Source organism: Rhamphochromis sp. 'chilingali' (assembly GCF_963969265.1).
Source record: "Rhamphochromis sp. 'chilingali' genome assembly, chromosome: 1".
In the NCBI taxonomy this organism is placed as follows: Eukaryota; Metazoa; Chordata; class Actinopteri; order Cichliformes; family Cichlidae; genus Rhamphochromis; species Rhamphochromis sp. 'chilingali'.
In genome coordinates this window covers 47766011-47784852 of record NC_137929.1, presented here as the reverse complement: position 1 = coordinate 47784852, position 18842 = coordinate 47766011, and the positions used below count along the sequence as shown (strand labels likewise).

Genomic DNA, 18842 nt, shown 5'->3' with positions numbered 1-18842 from the left:
CAAACAATAAAAAGGATGAAATGCCTAAAATCCTTTGATTTATTACATTTTGAAACAAATCTGAGTACATCCCTAACAGCACAGCTGAGACCTTTGTTTTAATCAAGCCTTTGTATCTACACACTTGTAAAGATTCATATACAAAACATAATAGAAGTAAATAAATATAAAATACACATAATCACAGAAGATGACTAAAAAATGCAGCCATGTTGTGAATTTGCATCTAAAAACATGCATGTTTCCCTTTGTACAGGCAGATTTACAGCAGACAAAGCAACACGGGTGATAGACTTTGACTGCTCCTAAAAAAAATACCCATCAAGTCTGAAGTAGATCAGAGGAACTGTTGACAGACAGATTGACAGACAAACATACAGATGCTTGATTCATTAGTGTGATAAAATGTTCTTCTTTAACAGCATCACTTCATGTGTTTGTTCTCCAGGAATAAAGGTCTGTTTAAACTGGATCTCTCCTCAGCAACACTAGTGCTGTCATGGTTTCAAAGCTGTGCAGTAGAGACAAGAATCTGAGGGATGATAGAGAGGTGACCAAAGTTACAAACACATCCAGCTGTGCTGGAAATGTTTGCAGAGCTCCAAACTCTTTGGCTTTCTGTAGAGCAAGTATGGAAGAAGTACCTGAGCTAACTTCAATTTAGACGCTTCCCAAAGTTTCCTACAAGTATCCAGTTTATATTTAGAGAAGCGAAGGCTCTTTATCCTGACAACTATTCCCTGGTGGATCCCTGTCCTGTGACAGTAGCAAAGAATGTGTATCAGTATTATCAAATCCACTTCAATAACCAGTTTTTAAAGCTCTCTAGCAGTGCCAGTAGCCTCTGTCTGCTGTGTACAGAAGGTTCTATGATTAAGCACACAGCAGATGCTGCACTACAACAGTAGCAGCAGCTCAGCTTCAGTTTGGTTCAATGCCCTTTTTGACCTATGAAACAGCAGAAAATGAAACATTTCAACACCCGTTTGTTAGCGTGAGCTATTCTGCTGTTTTTCATCATTTCACAGGTGAAATAAAATCATAGTACATTTACTTCCTGTAGGAGTGATCATGTCCAGCCTGACTGAGACCATGTATTACTTATGAGAAAAGCCAACTTTGAGATTCCTAATCAGTCAGCTTTGGAGAAAACTGTGTGAACAAAGCTCTGCTTTCTCTCTGAGGATGCTCCATCCTGCACAGATAATAAACCTCTGACATGAAGGGCTTTCAAGTAGTTTTTAGACAAATGGGCGTAAAAGAGATGTTAAAAGCTTAAAAGAGAAACTACATTTTCTAAGAACTGTCTGACGTTCACCTCTCACACAGTGTATACAAGTCTGCCGCTGCAGGAATAATCTTTGTGGTTATGAAACTGTCCATGTGTTTACAGAGAATGTCACATGTTCAAAGCCACCCCAGCACCTGGGGTTTGTATAAGTGCAGCTGTTGGTGGGGAGATAATCTCACTCTTGTTGGATATATAAAGAGTCACCAGGCAGCAGATCATCATGTCTTCACTCTTCAGCAGCTATGGCTTCACTTTGCGCCCTTCTGGGAGTGGTACTGTGCTCCCTCATGGTTTCTGCTTCTGAAATCCTACCTCAGGCGGACTTTGATTTACAGGGGGTAAGAGTCATCCATAATATTTTTTATTTTACCGCCCATCTATTTTCATACAAATGTCTCCGTCTTACGGAAAAAGGGTGCAGCTTATCCAACAAGGACAGGCAGCCCCCCCCCCCCCCCCCCCCCCAGACAGTTTAGCAGTCTATACAGGAGGCTGACCTTTGCAACATGTACTTCTATAATGATTTCACCATTTAAGTTATTTGGTTATGTTTCACCCTGGATTTTGCCTGATAATATTTATTTTGTCCATTGCTTAAAAAAACAACAAAAAAAAACTATATAAATATGAAACAAAGTGTGAACAACAAAACATCAGCATTGGAAACTTTGATGTTTGCAATTGTTTTCTCAGGATATAGCATGAATAAAACTAATATACATCAGTGTATTATTAATGTGCACACACACACACACACACACACGCACATGCACACGCACAAAGTGTTACAATAAGCAGCTCTTATGCTTCTGTATAATTCTCAATCCTTTCCATTTGTGTGTCCACAGGTTGCAGGTAAGTGGTACTTGACTGGAGTTTGCTCTAATTTCAAATGGTTTGTCTGTCGCAAAGCCAACATGAAGTCCGGCACCGTCATGGTTGAGCCAACTGAAGATGGGAGTTTGAAAGTGGCGTCCTCACATCCTCTGTGAGTGCGAGTGGACAGACAAAGCAAATACCATTTGGATAGCATTAAAATATTTACACTGATGATTAATGTTATGTCTTTGCACCCGTAGCGATACATGTTGGAAAATAGAGACTTTAGCCACCAAGACTGACGTGCCTGGAAAATTCACATTCAGCATTCCCTGTGAGTACGCCCACAAAGACAGGAAACAGTTTAACCACCACGGTTAATCCTCCATCATCATCATCCAGTATTTTTCACATCTTTTCTTCTGCCGTTTCCCTTTTTGTCAGTCACGGGGTTTGTGACTGAAATGCGTGTGGTCGACGGGAAGCCTGATGAGTACGGCCTGAATCATTACATCAACACCGGACGGAATGAAACCTTTGTTGAAAACAAATTATATGGTAAAGTTGCATTTAGCTGTGTTCAGTAAACTGTGAAGTAAAGTTACAGCAACAGATTTACATCACGTGGTTTCACAGGACGTAGTCTGGACCTCAGCGCTGAGGTGAAGGAGAAGTTCAACCAGCTCTGCTTGCAGACCGGCATCCTTCCTGAAAATATTGTTCATCTTCCTAAAACCGGTACTTTTACATTGGTGCTGAAGTTCTACATAAAAACAGCCTGAAATACAAATTGATGTTACCTCACACTTTCCATGTTTCCTTCTACAGAGGAGTGTCCGCTTGAGTGTTTTGTCTGATCTGTTGTTGATCGTCTCACCGACACTGCATAAAGATCTGACATCATCTGTTATGGAAATGTGACTGAGCAACATCTTGAGCAGTTTTTAACAATAAAAATGCAAAAATCTAGATTGTTTTTCTTTATTATTCATCCTTTATATGAAATAAACTGAAGAACATCCAGAACAACACAATTCACACGAGTATTTCACGATTCTCCACAACTGTGATCACCTTACAATATAAAGCACCTTGAGGCGACTGCTGTTTTGATTTGGTGCTATATAAATAACATTGAATTGAAATGATTTTTTCTTTTTTATTTATTTGCTAGTTTACATGAGCCAGCGTGTCTCAGGGAAAACAATATTTAGACCTTTGTTATTTGAAGCCAAGCCTCGCTTATTATTTAGTTCTTTCTTCTCCCTCTCTTAACTGCGCTCTCTTACAGTATCCTCACCATTAACCCATCTTACCACAAGGTAAGCATGATTCTTTGTCTGGAGAAATAGTGTGTGTGACAGTGTGCAGGTTACAGATGGTGAACACTGATTTTCACTCATTTGGATTCATTAACATGCATCAAGGAAAGAACAAAACAGGTTGGTGCACATTTTATAAATCTGACAATAATTTTCATGTTGCAGTTATTTGCTACAGCCCGATGTCCAAGCAGGTCCCTGAGGTCATCTGATCAGGGCTTACTTGCTATGAAACAGACTAAGATGAGAACTAAGGCTGACAGAGCTTTTGACACTGTGGCCCCGACACGGTGGACTCTCTCCCTCATACATTAACAATTGTGGACTCAGTCGTTGTTTTTAAAAAATCAACTCAAAACTCACTTTTTTAAACTGTTTTTGGTTCAATTTCTGCCTGTTTTATATTGTCTGTTTTTCCTTTTATTATTTGTTATCTTATGTGCAGCACTTTGTGATTCTGTCTAGAAAGGTGTTATATAAATACAATTTATTTATTATTTATTTGTTTGTTGTTTTTGTTGCACACATTAAAACATTTCTTTGCACATAGTAGTAAATGATGCCCAAGGAGTCTTCTCATATCTGCCACAAGTTTTTCTGACTCCACTTACATTAGAAAAATAATGGAAGTGAGGAGAGGTAAGTGACGGGGAAAGGTAAGCGACCCATGTTGTACGTGACGTCAGACGCCGGAGATTTGGCGGAAAAAAAAGCGAATGGTTGCATAGAATTTAACAAAGTTTCTTTAAACTTCAGTATTGCCAAATAAACGAACCAACTGTCATATAACTAACAACATCTGTCCTATCATCTCTAACACCCTGGAGGACAACGAGGAGAGTTTAGATGCTCTCCAAGAATACATCGATTTAGTAATGAAGAAGGCCCAGAGCGCGTCTTCCCCAGCCAAAGCTGAGACGCCGTCATCTAAAAGATATCGCCCGGCAGACTCCCCCGGCTCAACATCGCCTGCCAGCAAAGATATCGTCGACATCCTGGAGTCAATCGATAAGCGATTGTCCAGTTTTGATGTGAGGCTGTCCCTGGTGGAGATCTTACACCGGGAATTTAAATCTCTCAAAGAATCCCTGGAGTTCAGCCAGCGGCAGGTGGAAACACTTGCTGCGGAAAACGCCACGCAACGGGACTCGGTCAAATCTCTAACCGAAAATGTGACCCAATTAAACATAGAAAATAAAAAAATAAAAGAGACCGTTATAGATTTACAAGCCCGTAGCATGAGAGATAATCTGGTGTTTTCTGGTATTCCAGAGTCTGCCGGAGAGGACCCGGAAACGACCGTGAGAAGCTTCATTAAAATCCACCTGAAGCTGCCAGAGGACACGGTGAAAAACATAGGGTTCGATAGAGTGCATCGCATAGGGGCTCCGAAGACAGGAAGCGGGAGACCACGTCCTATTGTAGCCAAATTCGGCCACTTCAAGCAGAAGGAGCAGGTGAAGAGTCGCGGCAGAGAGCTGAAAGGATCGGATTTCAGCGTGAACGATCAGTTCCCCAGAGAGATCCTGGAACGACGCAGGGTCCTCTTCCCAGTCCGACGTAGTTTTATCCAGAAAGGCTCCCGGGCTGTCATCGCCGTGGACCGGCTCTACGTGGACGGACAGCTCTACTGCGACCCTGGCACCACTCCATGGCTCACAGCAAATTCAAAAGTGTTAAATGTTTTGGTGTTAATAGTCTTCTTGCAAAAGTAGAGTTAATTTTACTCTAAGCAGAGTCACATTCCTTTAATCTAACTCTGAGGTGTAAAATGATAGTAGTTAAAATCGAGTGTTAAAAATTAGTGTTTCTCTGTCAAATCTGGAGGTGTTACAATGGAAACATTAACTCTTGACCTCTTAACTCTGAACTCCTACAGAGTAAATTCACAGACTCCGCCCACAGCACGGCTCCAATCGAAGCTGAAGTGAAGCCGTTTCAGAACATTTTGCTCTACATATTTGAGTTGTTTGCCATGCTTGGTAAGTAATTTTTTCAAAGATTGTTTCAATTATTATTATGAGCTTTTACTTCTGTGGCTCTTTGGAGTTGAGACAAAGCTGTGTGAAAGGCATTAGCCATGTTGCTCGCTGATAGCATAATATTCTGTTTTAGCTAGCTGAAAGGTATTGTTTGCAGGCAAATACCACAGCCTTGGAAAAAAAAGCTTGCATGTGAATTTTCAGTCAAATGTTTGGTCAAATATACCTAAAACAATGTCTAGAATGTGAAATGTTGGTATAATGGTGCTACTTGAAGCCTGAAAACGATCGCCCATAAAAAAAAAAAAGACGAGCAAACAGCAGTAGCTGACGTCCTGACTGGGTTCTACGTTAGCATAGATCCCTCCAGAGTTTTGTGCACACGGTTTAGGTAAAAATTAAAAAGGTTGAGGTTTTACATTTAGTTCAGTATTACCTGTTGCCTGTGTCTTTGTCTTTTGGGAAAATACTTTACACAAGTAATGGCTCAAAGAGGATTCCTTTTTTTTTTTACTGTGCTGCAATTGTTTACTGGATTATTTGTGCCATTAATTAGTGTCAACTAATTTTTATTCAATCTCCGCACAGGATATGCTTGTGAAGATGGAATATGGGGGAGAGCAGAAGTGCGTTGAAGTTCCACAAAGGGATGAATGAAGGACATGCATATTGTATTGAAGAAATAAGTGATGAGAATGCTGTTATTTGCATTTACCATGTCAGACCTTTTGATAAACAAAATTCTAATGAAAGTGAGAACATGTACACTGTTACATCTTTCAGAAAATGTTTTGAAATTGTGGTGCACAGTTCAGAATAAATGTTTTTCAAGAACCATTGCATCTTTTTAGTAAATGTTTATTTCCAAAAGAAATTTCTAGAAGTTCAGAACAGTAAAATTCCCGCTTTTTAGAATGAATTAGAAGATAACTCTTAAGTAGTTAAACTAAAATACTCTTTGAGAGTTAATATATAAACTCTTAACACCAAGTGTTAAATTATCAACTCCAGACAGATTTGGTGTTTAACACTAAATCAGAGTTAACGTACCAACTCTCCAAAAAGAGTTAAATTAACACTCTCTGGTGTGGACCCATATAGACACTTTAATAGTGTTGAAATCAAATCCGACAGTGTTAATTTGGACATGCTGGATTTGCTGTGCTGTATTGACCGCACACCAGATAAGAATCCGCTACACTATTCTCTTCACTCACTCTTCACTCACACTCTCTTGTATTAACTTTTGCTTAACTATGTAATATCAGTTTGCTAATTTAGTATAACGTCACCGTCACTCTCCGCCAATGCTTTAATTGGAATGTTTCCGTTTTTATTTCTTTTTCCCTCTCTCTCTCTTGTCGCGCACCTTGCTCTTTGGTTTATTTGCTTCTCTTTTCTATCACTATGTCGATCACCTGTTTCCCTATCCATCCACAAGCGACACTGTCTATTTCTACATGCTTAATCTGCACGATCACGCACACACATTAAAGGCAACACATTTACAACAGCCACACAGCGCACACAGATATAGGACACACGCACACATTTGCTCATATTAGTTATTATGCACACACATAGTCAGACCTATGGAGCTTCTTGCCGCGCATTTTCTTCTCTTTACTTACAAAAAAAAAAAAAAAGATGTGTTTCCATTTTCCTCACCCGTCTAAGCGAGACACACAGCGTACATCATTAGCCACAAACACACAACTATGGGCATGCTAAGATTTGTCACATGGAATGTGCATGGAGCTGGCTCTAGGGAAAAAAGGTTAAAGATACTTAACCAACTTAAAAAAATTACAGGCAAACGTTGTTTTATTACAAGAAACCCACATGCCTGTCACAGGTTTGAATAAACTTAAAACACCTGAGTTTCCTAATGTGTTCTCAGCCTGTTATAATTCTAGACAAAGGGGAATAGCAATTCTAATAAATAAAAATATTAATTTCCCAGTACTCGATACAGTTATAGATCCAGAGGGCAGATTCCTAATCGTCAAACTATCTATACTTAACCAAAAGCTAGGTATTGTAAGTATATATGGTCCAAATGTTGATGACCCCTCATTCTTCCACAGTTTTTTTAGTACACTCTCCGAACACCTAGATTGCACAATTGTTCTTGGGGGAGACCTCAACCTGGGACTAAATGAAGAAATGGATAGGCTCAATACAGCAGGAGCTCAGCGTAACTGGCAGTCCACTAATATAATCAAACAGTATATGAGCGACTTTGGTCTTTGCGATGCATGGCGCTCCCTTCACCCCAACAGTAAGGAATATTCTTTCTTCTCACATGTCCATCACTCCTACTCTCGTCTGGATTATTTTCTGGTCAGTAGCTCACTGCTGAGTAACATTACAGACACTGAGATTCATCCTATAGCTGTCAGCGATCATGCTCCTGTATCTTTAACACTAATACAGATGAATAATACTACACCAAGAAAAAACTGGAGATTTAATACATCACTGCTCAAAGACGAAGACTTTATCAAATACTTTAAAAAAGAACGGACTCTATATTTAGGCTTTAATGACATTCCTGGAACATCAGCATCTGTCCTCTGGGAAGCAGGGAAAGCCATGATGAGAGGTAAAATAATCTCTTTCTCATCACATAAGAAGAAAGAAGAAAACAAAAAAATTCAGGAACTAGAAAAAACATCAAATCCTTAGAAAAAGCCTACGTGTCACACCAAGATCAAGAAATATTAAACAAAATACACAAGACAAAACTAGAATTAAATGAAATTATTAATAAAAAGACTAAATTCTTAGTACAAAGACTTCGCCTGCAAAATTATGAACACGGTAACAAATCTGGACAATTTCTTGCTAACCAGTTAAAAATCAATAAAGAAAAAACAACTATATGTGCTGTTAAAGATTTATCTGGGAATACAATATATGATCCTAAAAAAATAAACAAAATTTTTAGGGATTTCTATGAAACTTTATACACACCACAAATAAACCCGTCTAAAAATGAAATTGATCAATTTCTCGACAACATAACTCTTCCAAAATTATTGGCCACTGACGCCAGGTGAACTCCAGGAATCTCTGATAAGCATGCCCAATAATAAGGCTCCTGGTCCAGACGGTTTTCCAACAGATTTTTACAAAGAATTCTGGACGATTCTGGCACCAGTTTTTCACAGGATGTTGCAGGAAATCAAAGAAAATGGTAGACTACCACCAAATATGAACTCTGCAAATATCAGTCTCTTACAAAAACCAGGCAAAGACCCTGTATTTCCTTCAAGCTATCATCCAATATCGCTTATTAATGTAGACCTTAAAATAATCTGCAAAGCTCTCTCAAAGAGACTGGAGAAAATAACCCCCTTTTAATTCATCCTGACCAAACTGGTTTCATAAAAGGTAGGCACTCATCAACAAATACACGTAGATTACTTAATTTAATAGACTACTCATGCAGTAAAAACCTTGAAACCATAATATTTTCTTTAGATGCAGAAAAAGCATTTGACAGAGTTAACTGGAAATTTCTAACTGCGACTTTACACAAATTTGGTTTTGGACCCTCTTTCATAGACTGGTTAAAAATATTATATAACTCCCCAACAGCTTGTGTCAGAACAAATGACGAGACATCCTCCAGCTTCTCTCTTCTGAGGGGCACCAGACAGGGATGCCCACTCTCCCCTTCACTGTTTGCAATTTTTATTGAGCCACTAGCAGCAGCAATTAGACAGGCTACAACAATTAAGGGAATAAAATGTAAGAATGTAGAACATAACATCAGTCTCTATGCAGATGATGTGTTACTTTTTCTCCAAAACTCACAAACCAATATCTCTGGGGTAATTGCATTGATAAATTCTTTCTCAAGTGTCTCAGATTATTCAATTAACTGGTCAAAATCAACAGTCCTTCTGATTAATTGCTCCTTCCATAATTCTTCTCCTTCCCCACTGCAATGTGGAAATATAAAATATTTAGGTATTAATGTCTCTCCTAAACTTTCAGAATTAACTAAATTAAACCACATCCCACTTTTAAAGACAGTAGAAGGTGACCTGGCTAGATGGAAATCTTTACCCATATCACTCATGGGAAGGGTCGCCGCTATAAAAATGATGGTCTTGCCAAAAATAAACAAATCAAATCTCAGGACATACAAAAATTTATGGATCGCATTAAATCGGTGGACCAACACATTGAATTCACCAGGGAAAATATGAAAAATGGCAGGTTAGCCTTCTTAGACTGTGAGATTTCATCATTAATAGGGGACATCTAAAAGCTGATGTGTTACAAAGGTCTCTCCCTCCCCCACCTTGGTGCCTATGATCACATCACTGTTATGCTAATGCCAGCATACAGGCCCCTGGTCAAAGTCTCTATACCAGTTTGCAAGCAGGTACATGTGTGGCCAGAAGGGTCCTTAGAGGCACTGCAAGACTGCTTTTCCACCAAAGACTGGGAGATCTTTAAACAGACCGTCACACATGACAACACCACAGACTTTCAGGAATATACCGAAACTTGCCTACATCCCAAAATGCATCGATGTCACAGAGACCAGGACTACCAGTGTCCGAGCCAATCAGAAACTATGGCTCACAGGTGAGGTCTAAAGGCTCCTAAGATTGAGAAATGTAGCCTTCTGAGCCGGGGATTAGGTGAGCCTAAGAACAGCAAGAGCAAACCTGTCACGTGGCATTAGAGACAAAAAGGCAGTACTCCAGGAGGATTTTGCAAAGCTTCAGCAACAGTAGAGATACTTGGAGGCAGTGGCAAGGAATACAAGCCATCACAGACTACAAGCCCACTCTACAGACCGTGGTGACACAATCCCCAGACAGTGTGTGGAGATTCCTTGCCAAAATCAATACACGCAAAGCTCCAGGTCCTGATAACATTCCGGGACGAGCACTGACGGACTATGCTGAGGAACTCACAAATGTCTTCACAGACATCTTTAACACATCATTTGGGTCAGGCTGTCGTTCCCACATGCATTGAAGCCTCCACCATCATTACTGTACCAAAGAAGTCATCTGCCTCCTGCTTTAACGACTACCGTCTGGTTGCACTCACCTCCATCATTGTGAAGCGCTTTGAACGGTTAGTCGTGTATCAAATCAAATTATCTCTTTCCCTCAACCTGGATCCATTTGAGTTCGCATACCGGTCAAAATGCTCAACTGATGATGCAATTTCAACTGCCCTTCACTCAGCCCTCACACATCTGGACACTAGAGACTCATACATTAGAAAGCTGTTCATAGACTTCAGTTCAGCATTCATCCCCATCATTACCCAGTGACTCATTCACAAACTGGATCTGCTGTGGATCAGCACCTCGCTGTAGTGATGTTCGATTCGTGAACGAATCGTTCAATACTCGAGAATCACTTTACTGACTCGTGAATCATGATTCACAAGCCCAACTGACTCATTGACTCATCCCTGTTTCTGTTAGCAAACTAATTCACTTAGTAGAAATATATCTAGCTTATAATTAAAATTGCGGGGGGGGGAACAACAGCCAGTTTCTTAACAAAAGCATTTCTGCTCTGAACTGAAAGAAAAAACCCTGAGTAGAAGCTCACATCAAGAAAATAGCTCCTCGGTTCACAGTAGCATCGCTCTGCTAACATGCTAACAACACATTTGAGCTACTCACCCCCTCCCTTCCTGTGTTGAATCGTAAGCGTAAGCAAATTACTCAGGACTCGCTCACCCCCTCCCTCCTGTGCTGAATCATAGAGCGAACGAATCACTCACTCATACTAACCCCCTCCCTCTTGTGCTGAATCGTAAGCTTAAGCGAATCACTCAGGACTCGCTCACCCCCTCCCTCCTGGCTCACAGCATCTTCTTCTTCTTGGTTGGCAACCAATGTTAAGGCGCATTACCGCCCCCTGGCTCACAGCTCAGTGGACATTTAGATGAGAAAATATATATTTAACACATTTAAGGAAAATACTTAAATGTGTTAACCCCCTCCGTCTGTTTCTCCTCAGCTATCGGCTCCAAATCCATCTGCAGCCGCTCCGCCTGTTTCCCCCACGCCGGCTTACACAGAACCTCCAGAGCGATCGTTACCAGCGCCGGAGCCTTTCTCGGGTGAGTTCGATAAATGTGGTGGATTTCTGACTCAGATCACCCTACAATTCCGTCAGTTACGAAGAACATATGAGACAGATGGGGCCAAAATTGCCTTTATGGTTCAATTGTTACGTGGGTCGGCATTAAACTGGGCGCAAGCTGTTTTAAGAACAGCCCCAGATATTTCTTACGAGGACTTCCTCACCAAATTTAAAAGTGTTTTTGAAAGAGGCACCGGAGCGGAGGCGGCTGCCCACAGACTGTTAAATTTGAAGCAGGGGAGGCGGAGTATGGCGGATTTTTCGGTCGAATTCTGGACCTTGGCCGAAGAAACTGGCTGGGGGCAGTCGGCATTGATAAGTACTCTCTTGAATAATATTTGTGATGAGTTAAAGAGAGAACTGATGATGAGAGATGTTCCTAAGACCCTGTCTGATGTGATTACACTATGTGTGAAGTCAAAGGAGCTTGCAAAGAAAAGCGTCTGGACTTCTTTAAGTTGCTTGAAGACGTTTCACCTCTCATCCGAGAAGCTTCTTCAGTTCTAAGGTCAAATGGTGGAGAGTCCCAGATATAAACCTAGTGGGAGTAACCCCCCACAGAGGGACAAAAGGACCCCCTGATAATCCTCTAATCGCCTGAGCCAAGGTGTGAAACTGGGTGTGGGTCCCAATCAGCCAGAGTTTCGGGTGTGTTCATTGTGAAACCTGGCCCCACCTTATCATGCGAATTCCTGAGGTCAGATGGCCCAGGATGTGAGTGGGCGTTAAGGCGTCTGGGAAGGGATCTCAAAACTGGATTATAGATGGCAGAGAGTTGGTGTCATAAACCCCCGCCTCTGTTCAAAGATGGTCGCTCACATTGGACATAGATGGCTTCATCAGGGGGTCCTTTTGTCCCTCTGTGGGGGGTTACAGAACCGGACCCCGGAACGGGACCTCCAGGGTTGCTCTTCGTCCCCTCCTCAGTAAGGTCACGAGTGTTACATTGGGCTCATACTGCCAGATTCACTTGCCACCCGCGGGTCCACCGCACTATTACCTTCCTCCAACGTTTCGCCTGGTGGCCTTCCCTTGCCAAAGACGTCCGTGAGTATATTTCCGCATGCTCGACCTGCACTCAAAACAAGAGCGTCCATCAACCACCCTCTGGCCTCCTTCACCCTCTGCCGACTCCGAGTCGCCCTTGGTCGCACATCGCTGTTGGCTTCATCACTGGTCTGCCCGTCTCGTCAGGTAACTCTGTTATTCTCACCATTGTGGACCGCTTCTCCAAAGCTGCTCATTTTGTCGCCCTCCCTAAGCTCCCCACTGCTCTAGAGACCGCCCGGCTGCTAGCTGACCACGTGTTTCGTCTCCATGGAATCCCCACGGACATTGTGTCAGACAGAGGACCGCAGTTCACGTCACGTGTCTGGAAGGAGTTCTGCAGTGCCCTCGGAGCTCAGGTCAGTCTCTCCTCTGGTTTCCACCCACAGACAAATGGCCAAACGGAGCGTGCCAACCAGGAGCTCGAAGCAGCTCTCCGGTGCCTGGTCTCCACTAACCAGTCAACTTGGAGCGAGCAACTGTCATGGATTGAGTATGCTCATAACAGCCTTACCTCCTCTGCCACCGGTGTGTCCCCTTTCGAGGCGTCCTTGGGCTATCAACCGCCACTCTTCCCAGCTGTCCAGGGTGAGCACTTTGCTCCCTCTGTCCAACAGCATCTTCGGAGGTGTCGGCGCGCCTGGAGAGCGACTCGGGCCTCCCGTCTCCGCACGGTGGAACGCAATAAGCGCCTGGTGGATCGCCACCGGACCCCTGCTCCCACCTACACACCTGGACAAAAGGTTTGGCTGTCTACCAGATTCATCCCACTCAGGTCTGAATCCAAGAAACTGTCTCCCACTTTCATCGGTCCCTTTGATGTCGACTCTGTGATTAACCCTGTCTCTGTCCGCCTTAAACTGCCCCGAAATATGTAGTTCCATAACACCTTCCACGTGTCGCAAGTGAAGCCGTGTCTCTCTAGTCCTCTGTGCCCTCCTTCCGGACCCACTCCACCCGCCCGGGTCATTGATGGCCACCCGGCTTTCACCATTTCGAGGATCATGGATGTCCGGCGCCGGGGGCGCGGTCTGTAGTATCTCGTGGATTGGGAGGGCTACGGGATGGAGGAGCGTTCTTGGATCCCGCGGGCGGCCCTCTTGGATCGGGGTATGGTGCGGGCGTTCCATGCGGCTCACCCTGATAAGCCTGGGGGTCGCCAGGAGGCTCCCGTCGGGGGGGGGAGGTACTGTCACGGCCAGGCGGATCAGCTGCACGCTGATCAGCCCTCTCTGTTTCTCTTCCTCTTCTCTCTCGCCGGGGCGGAACTCACTGTGGGTTCACGCCCTCGGCCTACGCCCTCGGAAGATGAGACCCAGGTGTCTCATTAAGGGGAGCAGCATTTAAGCCAGGAGGTGACTGCTGTTTGTCACTGGATCGTTGTCTACCACGCGTTAGTGAAGTCAAGCTACAGCAAGTTTAGTTAAGAGTGTTTTCCTCTGTGCGTCGTTCTTAACCCTGTCTCCCTGTCTACAGAGCTTCCTAGATTTTTCCCCGTGTGATTCCCGTGTGGCAGTGTCGGAGTGTGAGCCTGTGATCCTGTGAGTGGATATTCTGAAGAACGCGTGCTTTCCCTTGGACTTCCCTGGAGACCCCTTCTCCCCCCACTCAGCTGTATATAACACCCCCCCCCCCCCCCCCCCCCCGCACATTCTTGTATATACACCTGGTGACTTGTAAATAAACCCTTCTTGTGAGCATTAGAACCGGAGTCCTGTGCTTGAGTCCTCCTCCAAACCGTAACAGAAACTTCTGGTTTCAGTCTGGGGATTAAATTGTGTTAAAATGTACAAAACAGTGATGTCCTGTTTTGTGACGAGGACCCAGGCACAGAGAGACTTGATGAATTTAAGAATCTTATGATTTAATAAAGAAATTTGCAGACTTGCACAGAGGGGTAAAATTATGATGACTGATAAAGGAGACGAAGACAACAGACGATGTTGACAGGGAGGATGCAGGGACTGAAAGAGGCAGGGAAGAAGTCTCATTGTGACGAGTAAAGTCTATCTTGGCTGGCTGGGCAGCTCTCTGTGTGCTCAGCTCCCCCAAAGCTCTGATCCTAGAATCGCCCCTGGCTTTAAGTAAAGCTTCAAACGCAAGTGGGATACTTAGACGTTTTGTTAAGTGGAGCTCCCTGTCAAGCTGCGGGGAGCGCTTATAAATGAATTAGGGCCTAGAAATTTGATCGCTATCGGTGAGGGCGTTCCCGAAGCGGGTAAAATTGAGGGTGGGCGAACCTGGGCCTTAGAGGCTTTTAAATTAGTCGAAAAGTTAAGTTAGGGCGTCGGGGGGTTCCCCGGAGGCATCTTCCTTGGGGGGGCTCAACCCGGGGTAGCGGTCATGTCCGGTTAGGGGCTCTGTTGGCTCTCCGGTGACTGTTTCCTCGCGGCTGCGTGCAGCGGGGCTAGGGGAGGGTCTGTGCTGACGGACGTGGGTTACTGACCTGGTAGCCTGGCTGGCCCTGGGTGGGTCCGGGATGGGCGTGAGGTTCTGGGGGCGCTCCGTCTCTGGGCTGGGACCCGGACTGGGCCTCGGGGGCTTGGGTCCTGGTTGGTGTGTTGCCGGGGTTGTGGGCGGGTGGGTGCATGGGGGCCCAGCCCTGGAGCAGGGTGCCGCCGGTGCGTCGAGCCACCTGGGGGGCTCTTCAACTGGTGGGGGAGATTGTCACATCTTGCAGGAGCTTTCCTCTCCTCAGGAGCTCCCTCTGCAGGAGGGGGAGATACAGGAGAGGTGGAGGAAGATCTCAGCCTGGGTGTTTATTGTCTTATGTAGTCTGGAAGATGAGTGGATGGTGGGGTGGGTGCAGTTTTCTCTGTGGTGGGGTTGGGTGGACTGTCCCGGGCTCTGTGGGGCCGGGCGGCGCTGCTGCACTGGGCCCGGTCTGGATGGGCCTGGGCCCCCTTTCCCTGGCGGGTCGCGGAGTATGGGGGTGCCTACTGGGGTCAGCGGGGGAGCTGGCCCCAGGGAGGGGTCACTTGCCCCTCCCTTCCTTCCCTCCCCATCTCCAGCTGCCTCCCTCTTCCCGCTCCACCACAACCACCCACACATGCAGGGCCTTGGAGTAGGGGTATGTCACCAGGGTGCAGAGGAGGCTACCCCCCCTCTGTCCCCTTCTGGCTGCCTCTGCCTCAATTTTATCCCACAACTTAGACATTCACATTACTCACACTCTCATTACACATACATATAGGATCTTGGGGGTGGGCACGATATACGGAGTCCAAAGTACCATCAGGGTGTACACCCCACCCCTGGCATCGTTGCCCACCTCTCAATTTTAAATACACGTAGACATTGAGGGCTAGCAGGAGGGACCATGCGCTTACCTGCTGCTCTCTGGCAGGTAGCTCCATGCCCTCCTGGGTTTTAAATGCACCTTAGAACACACATGCATCAACATTACAATGAGCGGGTGGAGGGAGGTTTGGAGTCTTCTCTCACCCCCGTTCTCTGCGACCTGCTGGAGCAGGGGGGCTAGGAGGAGGAGTTGGCCGTCCGACTGCGGTCTGGAGTGTGGAGCCTTCCTGCTGCTGCGGAGTCGGGGCGGTCTGCCTCCCCCCACCGCAGGGAAAAGGGAAACACCACCTGGGTCTGGGTGCAGTTCCCCCCTCCAGGGGCGAGGGCACCTAGACCCGGTTTGTAGAGTACGCTTGGGGAGTGTGATCGTGTGTACAACGTCTCTTTATGTCTGTCTCCACGTTGGTTGAGTGTGGAGTAAGTGCATATGAGAGCATGAGGGTGGGAATGGATGTTTGTATCTGTGTGTGCCTGTATGTCTGTGTCTATATGTCAGGTTGGGTGTCAGGCGCCACCTCTCTGGGGACATCTCAGGCCCTCCAAGGTTTGGAGGCCTATCTCCCCCTACCACCACTTCCCCTGCCAGTGGCGGACCCCCTCAGACATCGGTGCGTTGGTGGTTCTTTGTGTCCGGGGATGGGCGTCCAGGTACACACCGGCTCACTCCTTGGCGGCCGCTTATCGGGGCCTGGAGCCTGGGGCTCGCTCGGGCCACTTCGGAGGTGGGGTGCCCCGGCCTCTCGGCCTGGGGCTCGGTCACTCAGGCGCAGCTGGCTGCCGGCGGAGCTCACGGGCGCGTCACTGCAACTCCCCCTGGCTTCTGCTCCGCGGCTGCTGAGTGAGCCCTCATCTGGGACTCTCCTCAGCTCTTTCCGGGACAGTGGCGCAGCTGCCCCTCTGTTGGTCTTCCTTGGTCTCTTGTGTTCTGGGGGCCTCTGGATGTCTGGAGTTTTGATCTCCTCCACACCTGCTTCACGCCCTGGAGGACGGGGCTGTGGCCCCCCCACACCCTCTAGCAGATTATTACATGAAGGAACCTTTTAAAAAAACAAAAAACAAGCGCGTCCATGCTCACAGGTGTACACACGGGTGATCACACCCACAAACTACACCCTTTTTGGCTCCTACCTCAAAGCACACTGTGTTCTGTTGATCTTATGTGCTGCACAATAATGTTTAACATTTAGTATTTACTGTCATATTCCCATATATCATTGTGATGTTGTTTATTCTATTACTCTTGTTCTCTTCTGCTTGCTTTCTTTTTTCTTTCTCAGCAGGTGATCCAGGTGATTGATATATGCATTTTTTTTCTCTGCCCGTTCTGTTGGTTTTTGTCTTTTGCCCTTCTCCCCCGTCCCTCTTCTCAGCTGTTTCTCTTTCCCTCTTTCTTTCTCCCCTTCTTTCCCCCAGTCAAGTCTGTCCCGTATTCAGTAAGTGAAAATAAAATAAACAATAAAAGGTGAATCAAATGGACCATTACGGCAAGGCTGGGATGGTCAGTTTGGTAAAGTAAATCCGTTGGGCATCTTTCTTTGCCTTTAGACAACAATTCTGATGGCAAAAGAGCCAAACGGGACAGGCCAAAAAAAAAAAGTAATCACCTCCCCCTTATGTGTAGAAGAGAAAAGAAAAAAAAAAAAAAAAAAAAAAAGAACCAATTTTTGATTCCTATACTTCAAGTGCTGAGCCTTTCTTTCTTAGCTCAAGTTCCTATTCTTCTTTCAGAACCTGAGCATTTGCATCTCTTCAAAAAGCCTCCTAGCAAGTGCCCAAATAACCACACCCTGTTAAATGTCAGCACTGTCAGACTATCCATGTCTTCTAAAAAGGAAGACAAGAACTAAGGTTATGCATTAGATTCTTGCCAAATAAACTATATCATATTAAGTAAAAAAAAGATGTGTGCAAATAAATTGATAACAAAACTTTAGATGAGAAGTTACATTGTATTCATAATAAGACATTTTTTTATCATGCTTCTTTCTGAAAGTCTGTTTAACTGGAGTATAACATTGCCTCAAATATAATTTTATCAGATTTTTTATGGTCCTTTATATTTCATAAGGTCAATAAGTTATTCAATAAAGAAGATCTGTAATGACACATCTGTGCTTCCTGGTTGTTTGGTAGCTTATCTATGCTTTACATTACTTCCCCTTTCCCATGATGTCAAACTCATTGCTGACATCACAAAAAGAAAAAAAAAAAGAAAAAAGAAAAGTTAAGTGTACCGGTACTGAGGTTTTGAAGATGAAGTGAAGTTGTGATATGGAAATGGAAATAATTTATCTTTATTGGTGTCTTTATAAATGTGTGAATGTATAAATGAAGTGTAAAATTGTTATTTGGATGAATGATTTAAGGTGCATGTAGTGGCGGCACTCCGTCTCTATTTCACTCTTCTGTACCACCTTTAGGAGTCAGTCCGGCAACATGCATTTGAAACGCGAGCAAGTCCAGGTACTTTTCTTGCAAAAAATATGTTTATTGAAACTTTTAATTTACATGGCAAGACTCGGTCAAAAAACTGTGTTCCTTCCAGCTTATCCGACTCCCCAACTACGTAATTACAGTGTGCCGGAAGCCCAAAATACTAAAAAGCGCATTAGAATGTTGCACTTCTATATTCTATACATTTAACAAACAGTATTTTAAAATCAACTAGAATTATATTCTTAACATCAAACATATATATTTTTCCTCTAATCATTTTACCAGTACCAATAAAATTAACCTTTAATTGGCTTTTACATCATCCGGCCCCTAATTGGTTAGGTGAGAGAACTAAACAATTACTAACTTACACATTAATCATTAAGAGCCAACCTAATTGCTGAGGATGCTGAGGATTTTCTATGAGTCTGTGGTGGCCAGTGCGATCCTCTATGCTGTTGCATGCTGGGGGAGCAGGCTGAGGGTCGCAGATGCCAACAGACTTAATAAA

At 44.4% G+C, this 18842-nt stretch overlaps 1 protein-coding gene across 1 annotated transcript; it reads left to right on the top strand.

The window, feature by feature from the left end:
- Positions 1 to 1533: 1533 nt before the first annotated feature.
- Positions 1534 to 2967, top strand: LOC308408026 (lipocalin-like; the record flags this gene model as incomplete). The annotated part of the gene is made up of 6 exons (XM_080900075.1): positions 1534 to 1629; positions 2140 to 2279; positions 2371 to 2444; positions 2555 to 2668; positions 2747 to 2848; positions 2939 to 2967. 6 exons carry the CDS (start codon positions 1534 to 1536, stop codon positions 2965 to 2967), a joined length of 555 nt encoding a protein of 184 aa, XP_080756201.1.
- Between the last annotated feature and the right edge of the window lie 15875 nt (positions 2968 to 18842).